The sequence below is a fragment of the Lepidochelys olivacea genome (genome assembly GCF_965140295.1).
Source record: "Lepidochelys olivacea isolate rLepOli2 genome assembly, chromosome: 4".
In the NCBI taxonomy this organism is placed as follows: domain Eukaryota; kingdom Metazoa; phylum Chordata; order Testudines; family Cheloniidae; genus Lepidochelys; species Lepidochelys olivacea.
In genome coordinates this window covers 147227743-147244543 of record NC_140414.1, presented here as the reverse complement: position 1 = coordinate 147244543, position 16801 = coordinate 147227743, and the positions used below count along the sequence as shown (strand labels likewise).

General features: G+C 50.1%; 1 protein-coding gene across 2 annotated transcripts in view; it reads left to right on the top strand.

The window, feature by feature from the left end:
• Nucleotides 1-16379, top strand: part of SIGLEC1 (sialic acid binding Ig like lectin 1) — a 70503-nt gene extending 54124 nt beyond the window's left edge. For both annotated transcript variants that reach the window (XM_084626567.1, XM_084626568.1), the window contains exons 11-22: nucleotides 20-319; nucleotides 1758-2018; nucleotides 2831-3133; nucleotides 4022-4276; nucleotides 6575-6880; nucleotides 7333-7584; nucleotides 9069-9377; nucleotides 10870-11124; nucleotides 11995-12297; nucleotides 13702-13801; nucleotides 14789-14861; nucleotides 15975-16379. In XM_084626567.1, coding sequence (XP_084482693.1) covers nucleotides 20-319; nucleotides 1758-2018; nucleotides 2831-3133; nucleotides 4022-4276; nucleotides 6575-6880; nucleotides 7333-7584; nucleotides 9069-9377; nucleotides 10870-11124; nucleotides 11995-12297; nucleotides 13702-13801; nucleotides 14789-14861; nucleotides 15975-16004 — 2747 coding nt within the window. In that variant the 3' untranslated portion in view covers nucleotides 16005-16379. The remainder of the gene's footprint in view (nucleotides 1-19; nucleotides 320-1757; nucleotides 2019-2830; nucleotides 3134-4021; nucleotides 4277-6574; nucleotides 6881-7332; nucleotides 7585-9068; nucleotides 9378-10869; nucleotides 11125-11994; nucleotides 12298-13701; nucleotides 13802-14788; nucleotides 14862-15974) is intronic.
• The last annotated feature ends 422 nt before the right edge of the window (nucleotides 16380-16801 follow it).

The window sequence follows — 16801 nt, the reverse complement described above, 5'->3', positions numbered from 1 at the left end:
TTTCCTCCCAACTCTTCAGATGCCCCCAGGAATCCCCGAATGACTTCGTTCCTGGAGGCGGAGATGGGCAAACTGGCCATCATCCGGTGCATGGTGGACAGCAACCCCCCGGCCCAGCTGTCCCTGTATAAAGGAGATGAACTCGTGGCCTCCACCAGCTCCAGGACTGCAGCCGCTCAGCGGATCGGCATCACTGCCTCCCCAAACTCCCTGAGGGTAGAGATCCGGGACATCACGCTGGAGGACGAAGGGAACTATTGCTTCACCGCTAGCAATGCGTATGGCACATCTTCCGGCCGCCTGTACTTCCGTGTGCAAAGTGAGTACGGAGGAAATGGCTAGAGGGTGTGCGCAGCACTGCCCTCTGCTGGGTGCACCCAGAACTGCTCATCTGTGTGTCCTAGATCCTGTGCTGCTAGGGAGTGGTGAGATGCTACTTTGATTCTAGGGCCTCAGGAGCATTAGGATCGGAGTTCGATCCCCGCTCTCACCATGAAGTTCCATAGGGACAAGGACCTCCAGGGGTCCCTGCACTAGAGACAGGTGACCGGCCACAGGTTTCATAGGGTCTGTCTGGAGAAACGCCTTCAAGTTTGGCTACTTCTCCTAATCTTGGACCAGCTTTCCCAGGCTACAAAACCAGGTTGGAAACACTGTGAGAATGGAGAGTCCTACTACGCACCCGGCTAGAAATACCACGAGATGGGGGAGGGGTTGGCCCTGGGTCTTCTGTCTGTAGCTAGGAAGGGCAGAGGGTATGCAGGGAAATGACCTGTAATGAAGGGGGTGAGGAGGAACGTAGCTGAGCATGCATCTGAGAACCGTTAAGCAGGGGAGCTGCCCCTAGCTAAGGACCTAGATGAATAACTCCTGTTAGCATTCAGGTGGGACTTGCCCATCACCCTAGGAGAGGAAGAGCCCTCTCTGCATTCAGGGATACTTTAATGAATATTTGGCCTAAGTCCTCTGTGGTGTGTTTATTGGACACTGTAGCCTTCACTTCCTGTCCTGTAGCACTGCTGCATAAACAGTTGCCATGTTCTGCTGCAGAGGCGGCAGCATAGTAGTGGTGGGTGATCCTGATTGTAAAGCACCAACGGGAGCATTTGGGGCTCTGTTACTGAGGTCGCACTGAGAGGCGTGCACAGTCCCGCCCAGGCAGCCAGATAAAGATCCCTGCCCCAAGAAGCTTACGAACCCCGGCCTAGATCTTGATGTCCTTGCTCAGTCCTTCCTCAGGCAAACTCTCTGTAGTGAGTGAGAATGGAATGCTGCTGCCAAGATCTGAGCCAGCATGGGGAGAGCGGTGAAGTGCACTCGAGTGGTGTAAGCTGAGGCAGGTGGGGATTCTTGAAGGAGGAGAGGAAAAGGCCTTGACGGATGGTGATGGAAATTAGGGTTAGGCCAAAATCGGAACCCCAGATCCAAAGCCTGAGTTTTAGGGAAGTTTGGATCTGGATCCAGAATCTGCATTTTGAGCCTCTCTCTGTAATGAGCCAACACGCTGAATGCAACCTCTGTCCCCCTGGATTTTTTGGGAGCCCAGCTTTAGATCCATTTCCAGATCTGGGTTTCCCATGTTGGATATAAAAGGCTGATTCAGAACTGCCTGAATAGCAGCCGCCGTATTTTGGATTCAGATCCAGACTTGGCATGTCAGACCCATCTAGAGTGGGGACAGAGGTAGGACTCAACTTGCTCTTTGAGATCCAGGCTGTTATCATCTCTCTTTGCTGTGGCTTGTCTCCGTACTCTAGCGGCCAGAGTTCTAATCACGCCCTCCACGGACGTGCAGGAAGGGGATGGTGTCTCCCTGACATGTGATGTGACAGGAAATGCTCCAGAGGATGCCATCTACACCTGGTACAAAAACAGCCACCAGCTTCATGAGAGCTCGGAGAGCTCCCTCCACTTCCCGCACATAACCAGTGGGGATACTGGATCTTACCACTGCAAGGCTCACAGCCCCAAGGGACCCAGCAGCAGTGTCTCCCCAGCCGTCAGCGTACACGTCTCTTGTAAGTGATATTGTTTATCTAGGTGGAGGCTGATCCAGTTCTTATGGAGGTCTGTGAACAGCCTCCCATCGATGTCAGTGGAGCAGACCGTTGCACTGCATCACTGCTTAACTACATCCCAGGCTGGGTGCACTGGTTTTCTCCAGAGCCATTGCTAGAGGGTGGCTATTCCCTGAGCTGGTTGGAAATTTTCCAGCGGGAGATTTTCCCATCGGAAAATGCGGATTCATCGAAAGCAAAACGTTTCGCAGAAACCTGTCGTCTTTGGTAAAAATTTTTCATTTAAAATCTTTTTTTTCAAACATTATTCAAGGCTGGAAATTTGTCGAAACCGACTCTTTCACAAGCAGTTCCGTTTTCAATTCATCAACATTTTTTGACCCCCAAAAATTGCATTGAAAATTCCCAACCAACTCTAGGAACAGAAGCGAACCACAAATACAAATTTTAAAGTATTTGCGGTGGAATCTTGAATTTAGATTTTCAAATGGAAATGGGGAGATCTGATCAGATTCTTCTGGGTGGATCTGCCTTTCCTTCTTCTCCTTCTATTATTTATAGTGTGGCAGTGTGTGCAATGGAGAACTTACAAGATAAAAGGACTTAAGAGATGAAGGGTTGTGAGGGGAGAAGGGATCCAGTATAGAGGTTTCAAGCAACTGACAGAGAATGTTGTGCTGGTGAAATAGGCTGACAGCTCCAGAAACAATGATTTGCTGATCAAAAAAGGAATCATGGCATTAAAGGCTCAAGATGATGGCAAATGAAGAGCATGTCCACTGTGCCTTAATGAGAGTGTCTCACCCCAACAGATCCACCCCGGGAGCCCCGGTTGACCTCCTTCCTGGAGACACTGGATGGGCAGCTGGGCATTCTCCAGTGCACTGTTGATAGTGACCCACAGTCAGAGTTATCTCTGTTCAGAGGAGGGGAACTTGTGGCCTCCACCACTGGCTCCCACCCTGCAGCCAGACAGCGAGTCAGCATCTCCTCATCACACAACAGCTTGAAGGTAGAGATCCAGGCTGTGGTAATGGAGGATGAAGGAGAGTATGTGTGTTCTGCTAGTAACACATACGGCAACGCAACCACCTCACTGAACTTCACTGCGGAGAGTGAGTGCGACATTGCCCTCTATGCCATGGGAACTGGATCCCTCTGTCTATCCCCCTACATACTGCTGTAGCCAGCCAGCCAGCCACCTGCATACCTCTTATAGCTAGAGATCCATCCATCCATATCCCTGTATCCAACCATCCACCTAAATACCCCCTGTATCTACCTATCTATCCATGCATCCCCATACATACCCCTATATCCATTCATCCACCTAAATACCCCCTGTATCTATCTATCTATCCATGCATCCCCATACATACCCCTATATCCATTCATCCACCTAAATACCCCCGTATCTACCTATCTATCCATGCATCCCCATACATACCCCTATATCCATTCATCCACCTAAATACCCCCTGTATCTACCTATCTATCCATGCATCCCCATATATACCCCTATATCCATTCATCCACCTAAATACCCCCTGTATCTATCTATCTATCCATGCATCCCCATACATACCCCTATATCCATTCATCCACCTAAATACCCCCGTATCTACCTATCTATCCATGCATCCCCATACATACCCCTATATCCATTCATCCACCTAAATACCCCCTGTATCTACCTATCTATCCATGCATCCCCATACATACCCCTATATCCATCAATCCACCTAAATACCTCCCTGTATCTGCCTAGCCATCTTTCCCCATACTTATCCCCCTCCCTTTCTCTCTCTCTCTCTAATCCTTGCATCCCCATACTTATCACTGTATCCATCCATCCATCCCTCTACATACCCGTTGTATCCATCTGTCCATCTCCATACATACCCCTTTATCTATCTATCTATCTATCTATCTATCTATCTATCTATCTATCTATCTATCCCCATAGTATATAAACATTTTCTCACATCACTCTTTCCACCCAGCTGCAAGGGTCTGGATCTCTCCTTCGCCGGATGTCTACGAGGGGGATGCTGTTAACTTGACCTGTGCAGTTGACAGTGATGCCCTGGGGATGCTGCACTACACCTGGTATAAGAACAACATATGGTTCAGAGAGGGCCCTGGCAGGTCACTCGTGTTTCCCAAGGTCACCACGGCTGATGCTGCATCCTACCACTGCACGGTGAAGACCCAGGAGAGTGTTAGAAGCTCTTCCCCAGGCACTTTGAACGTCCTCTGTAAGTTCTTTGCATGGTTGAACTTTACAAGGTTCAGAGAAAAATGCCTCTGTATCCACCAGCCCAGCCTAAAGCCGCCAGCCCAGTGGCACCAGAAAGGGGAGCTAGATAAGTGACCCCTCGATACATTAGTGGGGAGGGGAGGGCTGCACTTCTTCCGAAGCATCCTGCTTTGTCTACTGCTGGAGTCAAGACCCCAGAGTTGGTTGGCCTATGGTCTGATCTGTCCTTAGAGGAACTCCTTGTAGGAGCATAGTGTAGTCCCCCCACACCCCTGGGCTTTAGAAAGCAAACAATGCTCCATAGTTCATGCCCATTCAAACCACACATGGGAGAAAAGGCATCCAAACATTAGCCAGAGACTTGTTTGGATTGAGCCTTAAAATATTGAGCTATCCCTTGGGAACTGGGAGTTCAAAGGGTCTGGGAATTGTGTCAAGTAAGGGGTGGGGGCTAGTCTGGGGGTCGGGGAAGGTTTCCTTGTCCCATCCTGACTCCCTAGAGTGGAAATCCGCCCATGCTCCTGGGCATGTGCTCCCAGCCAGTTCCCAGCCTGGCCACCAATTTAGGAGTCAGCTGTTAGAGGATGTCAGGTGGGTAGCTGTGGAGGGTGTGGGCAGCAGGGAGATGGGTGGGCAGAGCACATTGTGGGGAGGTAAGGCAGCTGCACAAGGTCACGTCTAGGTGTGGAAGTGGGATGGACAGTGGTTCGGCCTGAGCAAGTTTCAGCTGGAAACCAGGTAAGTTCACAATTTGCCAAATCTCATCTAAAGCCAGAACCCACGGCCCTCCTTGTTACCACCAGCCACAGCCTCGCCTGAAACTAGGGGTGGGTGAAATTTTTCGCAGAAAGTTTTGAAATTTTTTCATTTTTCACATTTTTCAAAATTCCCCAAGAAAAATTTACAAAAAACGGAAATGGAAAAATAGTCCATTTTCAAAACCTTGTTTCATTAAACAGTTTCTGATTTTTGAAAACCAAAAATGGATTTATTTTTATTGGAAACAATTTTTTTAAAACAAAAGCCAAAAAACCATTTTACAGAAACATTTTTGGTTTCTGGTTTTTCTGTTCATTAAAAAAAGTTTCAGTTAAAAATATTTTTCAGAGGTTCATAGATTCCAAGGCCAGAAGGGGCCACTGTGATCATCCAGTGTGATCTCCTGTCTAACACAGGCCAGAGACCTGCCCCACAATAATCCCTAGAGCCGAGCTTTTAGAAAACCAGCCAACCTTGATTTAAAAATTGCTAGTGATGGAGAATCCACCATGCCCCTTATTAAGTTGTTCCAAGGGTTAATTACTCTCACTGTTAAGAGTGTATGCCTTATTTCTAGTCTACATTTGTCTAGCTTCAACTTCCAGCCTTTGGATCATGTTAGACCTTTGTCTGCTAGATTGAAGAGCCCATTATTAAATATTTGTTCCCCATGTAGGCACGTATGGACTGTGATCAAATCACCTCTTAAGCTTCTCTTTGTTGAGTAAAACAAATTGATCTCCTTGAGTCTGTTGACCAGCACTACTTAACACCCAACCTTAGGGTTCCCCCAAAACTCAGCCAACAAATCCAGGGGTCCGCCTCACTCCTCTTATCCTGAGTATCAAGTGCTGAGCCAAGAAAGTGGAGTGAACATTGCTAAAATGGCACATGACAATGGGTATGAATTTTGAACTGAGTTCACACTGCCTACATTCAAGCCCTGTTTGTGTTTATTTTCCATGAGTATTAGTGTAAAAGAGTTCCCGGCAGAGAAGTTGGCAAAAGTGGAGAATCTGTAGCTGATTCCAGAGAATACTGATGAAAAGCGAGTTTGCAATCTCACCCCCACCCCCCGCACCACAAAACCTGATTCTTAGAGTCACACTCATCCAATCAGGGAACAGTGACACACCATGTGACACCAATGTGTCCAATCAACTCAGCTCAAATTTTTGTACTGAACACTCATCACAAACAGCTTGTGAACGAGCTACAGGCCAAGAGTCAGTCACAGAAATCCCCTGCCAAATCATTTTGAATAACGATGTAACTCAAGAAAAAAGAGGCAAAGTTCACTGAATAAATGAGCTGTGACAAATTGTTTGGCCAGCTCTAATAATGGCTCCCTCATGAAACCTTCCTGGCTCTAGTTCACAGATTGACAGAGTTCCACCCCAGAAGAGGCCATTCAATTATCCAGTCTGACCACCTGTATAGCACAGGGCAGGGAATTTCACCCAGGTACCCAATAACTTGTGAGTCACTGAGGTCACATTAAAGTTCTGAGGTCAAATTAAATCCTCCTTCCTTGTAGATCCTCCCAGGAATCTCTGGGTGAAGTCCTTCCTGGAGACTCAAGATGGGAAGCTAGCCATCATCGTCTGTGCTGTTGACAGTAACCCGCAGTCAGAACTGGCCCTGCGCAGAGCTGGTGAGCTGGTTGCTTCTGGTTCCTCCCGAGGTGACGGGGCATCCGGACAGAGGTTACGCGTCTCATCCTCACCTAACTCCTTGAAACTGGAGATCAAGAGCGTCACCTTGGAGGATGAAGGGACGTATGTGTGCTCGGCAAACAATGCGATCGGCGAGGCCAGCAGCTCCGTATACTTCACCATAGAGAGTGAGTATGGAGTACATGACTCCCATTGCTCTCCAGTGTCACTTAGAAGGGAATTCGGGGCAGATTCTCTCCCCCACTGCTCTCCCCCTGCACCAGAGAGTGGAATCTTCCTGTCTATTCTGCTGGGGATTCTCCTGGCCAGCGGGCAACTAAGCAAAGAAGCAACAGAGCCATCTGACCCCAGCATAGGGGGTGGGTAGAGACAGGTAAGTGGATATGGCTGAGACATGCTGCACTCCAGCTATCCCTGGCTGGTGAATGTGGATCATTGCCGGGTGTGTAGGTTAGAGCAGCCCCCATGCTGCTCTAACCTAGGCCAGGCCTGGGGTAGAATTGGGCAGAAGATCAGGGATCTGTAACAATCCACCAAGCTGACTCTGATTGTTAGTTATTGGTTTCAAAGGGCTGCTCCAGCTGTATCCATTCCAGCTTTGCTCTGGTTTCTTCCACAGCTGTGAGGGTTGTGATCCAACCAGGTCCCGATGCACGTGAGGGGGACCGCATCACACTGACCTGTGAGGATACCAGCGCCCAGCCGAGCACCATTTACACCTGGTACAAGAACACCAAATGGCTGGCGGAGGGCCCTGCCAGTTCCCTCATGATCCCTGGTGTGGCGGGCACTGATGCTGGCTCGTACTCCTGCACGGCTCACAATGACAGGGGAAGAAGGACATCTCTGCCCACTGCCTTGCGCGTGCTATGTAAGTTGCCTGCAGTTTAGATAACGTTATGTCCTCTCAGGTGGAGGCATGCAGCCGAATTCCCAGTGCAGGTGACTCCAATCTCAAAACCAAGTCTTGCTGGATGCCTGCCACGATGAGCTCCAGGGACAAGGGATCATTGTTTCTCTGGGGAAAGGGTGACAGTTCCCTGTTGGATACAACCCAAATGGGTCAAATTCTTGAAACATTATTTAGCTTTAAATATCTTAAGTGGAAACATTACCCACACTAGAGAGGGAAGGTCTTTGTCCCCCTCTAGTGGCTGCTCCACATCAGAGGTTAACAAGTCTGCCATTGCTGCCCGCTAATGAGCGGGCTTAGTCCTTTCACTGGCGGTTTCAGCTCTGTAAACCCTGGTTCAAATCCTGCTGTTGGCCCAGATGGGGTCAGTTATAGAAACGTACCGGGCCAAAGCCCGCTTTCAGTGGCGGCAGCGTAAATCCAGAGGAACACAGTTTCTCCGGAGCAATGCTACCCCACAGTGATTCAGGGACCAATGAGAAGTGCCTTCAAAATACCTAAGATAGAAGGAGATCCGGCAGAGCTACTCTGTGTTTACACCAGGGTAACTGAGATCGGAATGCAGTGCACTGCATCTGCCCTAGCTCTCTGTTAACAGTGGGAACAGCCCCGCGGGCTCTCCCCGCATTGCTGTCTGCCTGTGTGTCGGCCCTGGCCCGGAAGGCAAACTCCAGGAGAAAGAGAGGAGAAGCTCATTCACTGTGGCCCATTCCACCTTCGGCCTCTCTGCTGTGACTGCCAACGGGAGGCAGTCGGCGCCAGGTGCTCTTGGCCACTCCACACAGATCGGTGGATAGTCATCAAGTGCCGATGACGTCTGGTCAGTCCTGAGCGAGTCAGAGAGTTGACCAGGGGCCCAGGGTTATAAGCGTCACGCTAGAACCGATGGGGAATTTTGTAACAAAACGTTTTTTCCCATTGGAAAGCACTGATTCCTCGCAGCCTCAACGCCTCGTAGGAAAGGGTCAGTTTCAATGAAGTTCCCGTTTCAAACATTTTTGAAAAAGAGATTCTAAGTTGTCGGAGCATCCCATTTCGACATTTTCTGAATGTTTTTTGGTTCAAACTGATTTCCCATTGAGAAATTTAAGTTATCTGAAGATACAAAACATGGAAAAAAATATGAACAGGTCAACATTGAAACAAAATTTCTCCAAAGTTATTGAAACAAAATATTCTGATTGCGACGTTCAAAGACAAATGTCAGATATTTGGTTTGCAAAAGTTGTTGAGATTTCAATTTTTCATCCTGATTTGGGACAGGGAGAATTTTTTAAATCTCAAAAACGCTCAAAGGGCAGGAAAACCATTTCCTTTCTAGAGCTATTCCTTACCCCCTGCCCGTCCCCAGAGCCATCTGGCCAAACTGTGCCACCCCCTTCCAGAAGAAAGTGACTGTCTTTGTTTTTTAACTCAAGTACAATGTGTTCTTGTCCCTTCAGACGCCCCAAGGAAGCCCTCACTGAGCTCCTTCCTAGATACCCAGGATGGGCGCCAGGCCATCATCCAATGCACTGTCGACAGCCACCCACCGTCAGAGATAGCCCTGTACAGAGGGGCTGAGCTCACACCTGTGGCTTCCACCTGGGGTTCTCGGGGCTCACCCAGCCAGCGGCTGAGCGTTCACGTGTCCCACAACTCCCTGAAGGTAGAGATGAAGGACGTTGTGCTGGAGGACGCAGGCCAGTACATCTGCTTGGCTAACAACACCTACGGCAGTGCTGCAGCATCCGTGCACTTCGGGGTGGAGAGTGAGTGCAGGTGTATTTTTAACCCTTCCATGCCGTGCTCTCTCCCAGGAGCACCTGCAGGCTATGCGGGGATTTGGATGCAGATCCCATAGGGTGGGGCCAAAGCAGAATCTGGATCTTGTGCATCTCCGTGGAACCTCTGGGGAAACTCCGATTTAAATCTCGATCTGAGCATTACAGCAGATTTGGGTGTAGAGCTCAGTGCTAGCAGCTGGTGCTAGGCTGACAATGCTAGAGGCTAAGAATGAGATTTGCCAAGTGGTCTAAGGCTGTGGTTCTCAACCAGGGGTCCGGGGCCCCCTGGGGGGCCGCGAGCAGGTTTCAGGGGGTCCTCCAAGCATGGCCAATGTTAGACTAGCTGGGGCCCAGGGCAGAAAGCCGAAGCCCCAGCGCATGGGGCTGAAGTCCAGGGCCCTGAGCCCCACCACCCAGGGCTGAAGCTGAAGCCTGAGCAATGTAGCTTCGTGGGGGCTCCTGTGGCGTGGGGCCCCGGGCAATTGCCCTGCTTGCTACCCCCTCACGCCGGCTCTGGCTTTTAGAGAACCAGTTACTGTGGCACAGGTGGGTGGTGGAGTTTTATAGCATGTTGGGGGGCGGGGCTCAGAAAGAAAAAGATTGAGAACCCCTGGCCTAGAGGACTTAGCCATGTAGCTGCCAGTAATGTCACTGACACAAGATGGGTGAGGTAATATCTTCACAGAAGTTGGTTCAATAGAAGACATTACATCACCCACCTTGTCTCTCTAATATTCTGGGACTGACCTGGCTACAAAAACACTGCATACAATATTGTCACTGGGAGATATGTGTCAAATCCCCTGGACTGCTTTGAAAATCACATTCCCCCGATGCTATCGTTATCTGCCCAAGCAATGGTAGTGTAATATACCCAACTCACGTGCTTCTCCATGCCAGTGTGCCCCAACTCTCATCTGGAGGGACCACCTCTAGCAATGAGGAGATAGTTCATTTCTTTGGCCCATTCAAAGGGGGCCAACAAGGGGTCCGATCAGTACCAATTACGGTGGTGGGTTTTGTGGAGGAGGCATCTGGACTAAGACACACCAAACAGCTATCCGAGGGGTCTAACCTTGGGCTAGATTGGAACTGGAATCCGAGATCACTAGCACTGGCTGGAAAATGGATGATACTGTCTGTTGAAAATGTTGACAAAAATTAACATTTTTCAGTTTTGTGGACATTGTTTGCAGAATTTTTCTGGTTTTCGCTGAAAAACCAAAACCTCAAAAGTTGTTGAAGACCAAAAAAAGTCCTTATTTTTAACACACACACACATCCCCCAAAAAATCAGCAAACATGGAAATTTTATTGCAAAAATTTCCATTCTGTCAAAAAAAATCTGAAAAAGAGTTCGGATAAAAAAATTGTAAGCAGCTCTGCTGATGAGCAGCTAAGTCTCATGAAACGTGGCGCTCTCCTGGCTCCACTAGAATACATTTGGCTGATTTTCCTGATCTCTTCTCCCCATCAGCTATCAGAATCATGATTGAACCATCGCAGGAAATCCACGAAGGAGTCGCCGTCAACATGACCTGCCTGGTTGCCGATTGGCTCAGGGGGGAGACCAACTACACCTGGTATAAGAACAGCAAGTGGCTGCAGGACGGTCCCGTTAGATCGCTCCACCTTGATAGGGTATCCAGCGCCGACACTGGGTCATATCACTGTCGGGCAGAGGGGAGGACAGGAAGAGCCACCTCTGCCCTGGTCAGCTTGGATGTGCTCTGTGAGTGTCAGGGGGATTTGGGGGTTGATTTGTTCACACTAAATAAAGGCAACTCGGGATCTCGTTGTTATTATCTGTTATTTCCATAGAGCCATAGATGTGCCCAGCGCTCCATGAGAGTAAAATTAAGACACAGGCCCCAGGCAGAGCCCCAGATCCAAACAGCTCTGAACTATGGGAGCATCCAAAATCAAGATGCCAACGTCCCCTCCCTTTAAATGAACCAAACCAAAGAATGATTGAAACAACCTCTTCCTTCTTCTGCAGTCTCCCCGTCTCCTCTCTCCCTTGTCCTTTCACCCCTCAGCCTTTGGATGTTAAAAGCCTGGCTAACGTGATTTCTTGGCATTTGTGTAGCACTGTTTTCAGATACACTTTGAAGGTTAATAATAGACTGAGTCGAACAATTTACAAGGGGACCGTTTTCCATTGGAAAATGCTGATTTGAGAACAGTGAAGCATTTCACCGGAACGTATGGATTTCATTGAATTTTTCAAGGGGGAATCATTCAAACATTTAATTGTGATAAGATCCAAATGTTTTGTTCCAATAAGGCTGAAATGCTTCATTTTGATAATATAATAGAAGAGTCAACACCAGAAAGTCGAAATGAAACATTCTGATCGTATCTGAAAGAAACTTTTCCATAAAGTGGCGATGAAATATTCCTTTTTGCAAAAAATTGCAAGATTTCAAATCAGGACAAAATGAACTTTTGAAATCTTGGAATTTCTCATGGGATGGAAAGACTATTTTGTGATCTGTTCTAGTCGATAACTGTAGACCACCACTGGCTGCTCTTAACCAGTCACCTCAGTTGAGGAAGCCCCGTCACCTGATTTAACAATAACATTGTCTCCTCCATGCAGACGCTCCAAGGAACCCATCGATGAACGCTTTCCTGGAGAACCGCAATGCAAGGGTGGGCCTCATCCGATGCACAGCTGAAAGCAACCCACAGGCTGAATTAGCCCTGTACAGAGAGGATAAACTAGTGGCTTCCACCCGAGGCCCCCGCTCAGCAGCCAGCCAGAGGGTCAGTGTGTTTCCATCCTACAACACCTTGAGAGTGGAGATCTGGGATGTCACATCAGCGGATTCGGCAGAATACACGTGCATGGCCAGCAATGCACTAGGCAACGTGACAGCCACCTCCTACTTCAGTGCACAGAGTAAGTCAGGCTGCTAGCGGGCTATCAGCCATGGATGGGGCTGCCACGCCCCGTCAAATCCATCCCCACAGACAACATAGGATTGTTCCCTACAGCGTGTTCTCCATCCAGTCCCGTTGTACCCAGCAGGGGGCACAGACCCTCAGAGGAGCAGATCTGAATCCATCCAGCAGGGGCAGTGAGGCACACGTGCAAACACACACACAAGAACGGCCAGACAGGGTCAGACCAAAGGCCCATCTAGCCCAGTCTTCTGTCTTCCGACAGTGACCAGTGCCAGGTGCCCCAGACGGAATGAACAGAACAGGGCAAGTAGCGAGTGATCCATTTCTTGTTGTCCAGTCCCAGCATCTGGCAGTCAGAGGCTGAGGGGCAGCCAGAGCATGGAGTTGCATCTCTGACCATCTTGGTGAATAGCCATTGATGGACCTGTCCTCCATTAATTTATCTAGTTCTTTTTGGGGCCCTGTTACAGTCTTGGCCTTCACAACATCCTCTGGCAACGAGTTCTACCGGTTGTGTGAAGAAATACTCCCTTTTGTTTGTCTTAAACCTGCTGTCTATTAATTTCATTGGGTGACCCCTGGTTCTTGTGTTATGAGAAGGAGTAAATAACACTTCCCTATTCACTTTCTCCAAACCAGTTATAGACCTCTAGCATCTCCCCCCTTAGTTGTCTCTTTTCCAAGCTGAAAAGTCTCAGTCTATTAATCTCTCCTCATATGGAAGCTGTTCCATATCCCTAATCATTTTTGGTGCCCTTCTCAGTACCTTTTCCAATGTATCTTTTTTGAGATGGGGCGACCACATCTGCACGCAGTAGTCAAGGTGTGGGCGTACCATGGATGTATAGAGCGGCAGCAGGATTTTTGCTGTCTTATTCTCTATCTCTTTCCTAATGATTCCCAACATTCTGTTCGCTTTTTTGACGGCCGCTGCATTGTGAGCAGATATTTTCGGAGAACTCCCCACAATGACTCCGAGATCTCTTAGAGGTCTGATCCAACCCAGCAGGGGGCAGTGGGACACACATGCAGCTCGGACCCTGTCCATCGGGAGGCGATGGAGCACAGACAATAGCCACAACGCGATGACTGAAACAACAACTCAGATGTTGCGGTAGAAGAACACAGCCTCCTGGCTTTGAGCGCTGAGTGTATTGTCAGACCTGACAAACACAAGTCACTGGCCCTCCAGGAAGGGGGCTGGCGAGGGAGAGGTTAAATCCAGTACATCGGGGGGCAACTTCACCTTTCCAAAACTCACTGCCCCCTTCCCTTACCCATGTTTTGCCCCTGTTGGAGTGACCTGAGTCACAGCAGTGTCTGGAAAATCACTGTGCGGGCAGCTGTTTGTGATTTTTACACTGGCTGGAATAACCCTCCTCTTCTCTCTCCTCCTCAGCTCTCGCTGACCTCCGCTTGTACAAGATCCTGGCCGGGATGTTTATCGCAGCGCTGGGGGTTATTGTTCTGGCCGTTGCAGTGGTCCTGTTATGGCCCAGGTAACTTGGCTCTTGCTGCTGTAGTTTGTAGAAGCAGCTTAGGGGGGGTCCAACTGGACTGGCTCACAGGGGCTGGGAAGGGATGGCTTGTTTTGGGGTGGGTGACTTTTATTTATTGTTAATTTGATATTACTAAAGCCAGCCCACAAGAAGGGGTAAGTTTTGACTGGAAAAAGCCTGAAGTGACATTTATTTGAACAGTCCAAGAGGGAAATTGAGGCAGGCTGCTGTAGGCCACTGAGGGGACACCTGGGAGGCTGCTGGCCGGGTTACAGACTGAATCCTTTTCCTGCTGGTGGTGAACATGAGTTGTATGACCCACTGCTCAGTGTGTTGGGTCCCCCACTCTACGTGATCCACAGAGGATGTCAGGCTGTTACTGTCCAACCTGCAGAGCCGGTCTCTGTAGCAGCCACTGTAGAGACTGCCATGGTTAGCTCTGGAGGTCCCTGGTTTGGGCCCTGATGGTGCCATTTGAGAGTTTTTGAGCACCTTGTACACAAGGCCTTGCCAGGTCTCAGGCCAGTTCCAGGTGTTGGCATCACAACTGGCCCCTCACTGGCTGTCTAAGTGGAGAGGCCAATGACTGAATGGCCCTGGAGAATAGCAGCCCCTCTTGTATCGAGTGTGTGCATTCAGGAGCCACATCTGCTGGAGGGGGGCATTGGTGGTCAGACACGACAATGATGGGCACATGAGAATAACTCACTGGAAAAGTGTGTGTCAGACCCCTCACTAGTGGCTGGTCCCCTACAGGAAAACAGCCTACTACTGCTAACAGGATTGTTCCTTTAACTCAAGCAGCAGAGGTCTGCTCTTCAGCCCTGGGTTCAGATCCTGCTGATGACCCAAGTGAAGGTTTGCGATGTAGGCAGACAGATGGCACAGCGGGCCTGCCGAGTCGGGCTTTTTCTGCTCCTAAAATATCTTCTCTTAAGTGCTAACCACCCTCACCATGACACATATGTTGCCTCCTCTCCTGCCTAGGATAAAGAAGCTACTGAAGCCGCTAAAAGATGAAAGCTCCATGGAACTGACTGGCACAGGGGAACAATCACAGGTGTGATTCCTCGGTGTGGCTGAGTTGTTCCCATGCTTGGGGTTTGGCCCGGGGTCACCAGAGCTGAAGGTCAGGCCCCCAGCTGCTCAAAGGCATAAAAGACAGTGGGGCCAGCTGAACTGAGAGGGTCCGGCTGCTTTGCTGTTGCCTACAGAGCAGGCCTTGGGGTAGATACTGGTACATGAGTGCAGGACAGTGGGACTGATGGGGATGGAGAGGGACGAGGGGTTAATGCACTGGGGTGCGTCAGGAGCTGAAATCCTGGGCCCGTGTTGGGATCAAACGGGATCTGGGTTGCATTTTTTCCAGCCCGCCCTGCCCTGCCTGTGCTGACCTATCAAAAAGGCCTGGGCATGAAAACTGCATGCTCCCCACAGCCTCCCCCATCCTGTCCCTCCCCCTTCAACCCTCTGTCTCACCCTCCAGCCCCGAAGAGGTATGGAGAGCCTTCTCTGTGGGTCTGTCTCCCCATTTCCCCATGCTACATGAACCCTGCACCTAGGAGTTGAATTCTTTGTGCCTGGAACATAGGGGAAGATGCAGTCCATGCTGGGGGTGCAGGAGTTATTTAAGGATGAGATCTTCAGTTGGTACGAATTGACTTAGCTCCATCGGCTTCAGGGCAGCTGTGGCCATTGACTGGCCCACTGATGTCAGTGGATCTCTGCCAATTGGCACCCGCTGGGGATCCGGCCCGCCGACGTCCATGGAGCTCTGCAGACGGACGCTGGCTGGATGTTGATAATTTAACCCCGCTGGCTAGGAAGAGCGCTGGGCGAGGGTGGGAATTCACACTCCCATTCCCGGGGCTGGCAGAGCAGAGGGCGGACGGGCCCAGGGCTGGACGCTGGGCAGAGGGAGTGCTCGGAATAGAAGGGCGGAGCGACCCCTGCAGGAGGGTCAAAGATAGGCAAAGAGGCAGGATTGTAGCTCAGCAAGACGGTGCCGCTGTCTGTGGCCCCTGGTCCATTTCTGGCACCGAAGTTAACAGAGACCCGTGTCTGGTGTGTGGCCGGGGGTTGTGCACTTGGGGGCTTGTCCCACAGGCTGATTTGGGGCGCTGGGGTTTTTCCCAGCAAATTCCAACGGGGCGGGATTGTGTAACTTTTCCAGGTTGACGACGCCTCCTCGACCTACAGCTAACCACGCCGCTCGGCAGCGCCCGGAGCAGCCTGCACGGCAGCCGCACTGAGACTTCCCCTGCCCGGCTGGACCTGGGCAGCGAAGTTGTTCTCACCCAGTGGCATATTTTTGGTGCTCGCCATACCTTGTACATCGCATGTGTCAAATGCAGGACCGCAGTCAATACCCAGAACTGAGCCTGGACTGTGAAAAATCCCAGGTGGTGTTTTCATTGTAACTCCGTTTAGCATCCTCGCCCCTCTCCCCCTCCACAAAACCCACGCCATCTGGAGCGCCCTCATCTGCTGTGACTCCATCAAGCCCCCACTTTTGCAGTAACCTCCCCGGGGTGCTGCCAAGCATCGAATCAGTCACAAAATAAACGAAGGAGCAAACTGTCGGTGTCACAAATGTTCAGAAGTACAACCCCTCTGGACCCGACCCCGTGTGAGGGGAAGGCAGTGGGGAAGCTTCCCCTTGACCTCACAGATGCAGATCAGGCTCTTAAACCTAGTCATTCTGAAAGCCTATTCAACCTTACTGGGGGGAAAGCTGGGGGAGCCCTCAGGATCTAACCACTGGGGGTGGGGGTGCTGCTGATGGATCTTGGCTCTCAGGTGAGGTGTGCCCAGCGGTACAGACTCGACCCTCATGTATCTGATTTATCTAATAACTGGTATGGGAGATAGTCCATACCTGTGTAATGCCCTAGGTACGTGCTCAAGATGGGAATTCATAGATTATAAAGCTGGGAAGGGGTGACGGGATGGATCACTTGATGATTCCCTGTTCTGTTCATTCCCTGGCACTGGCCACTT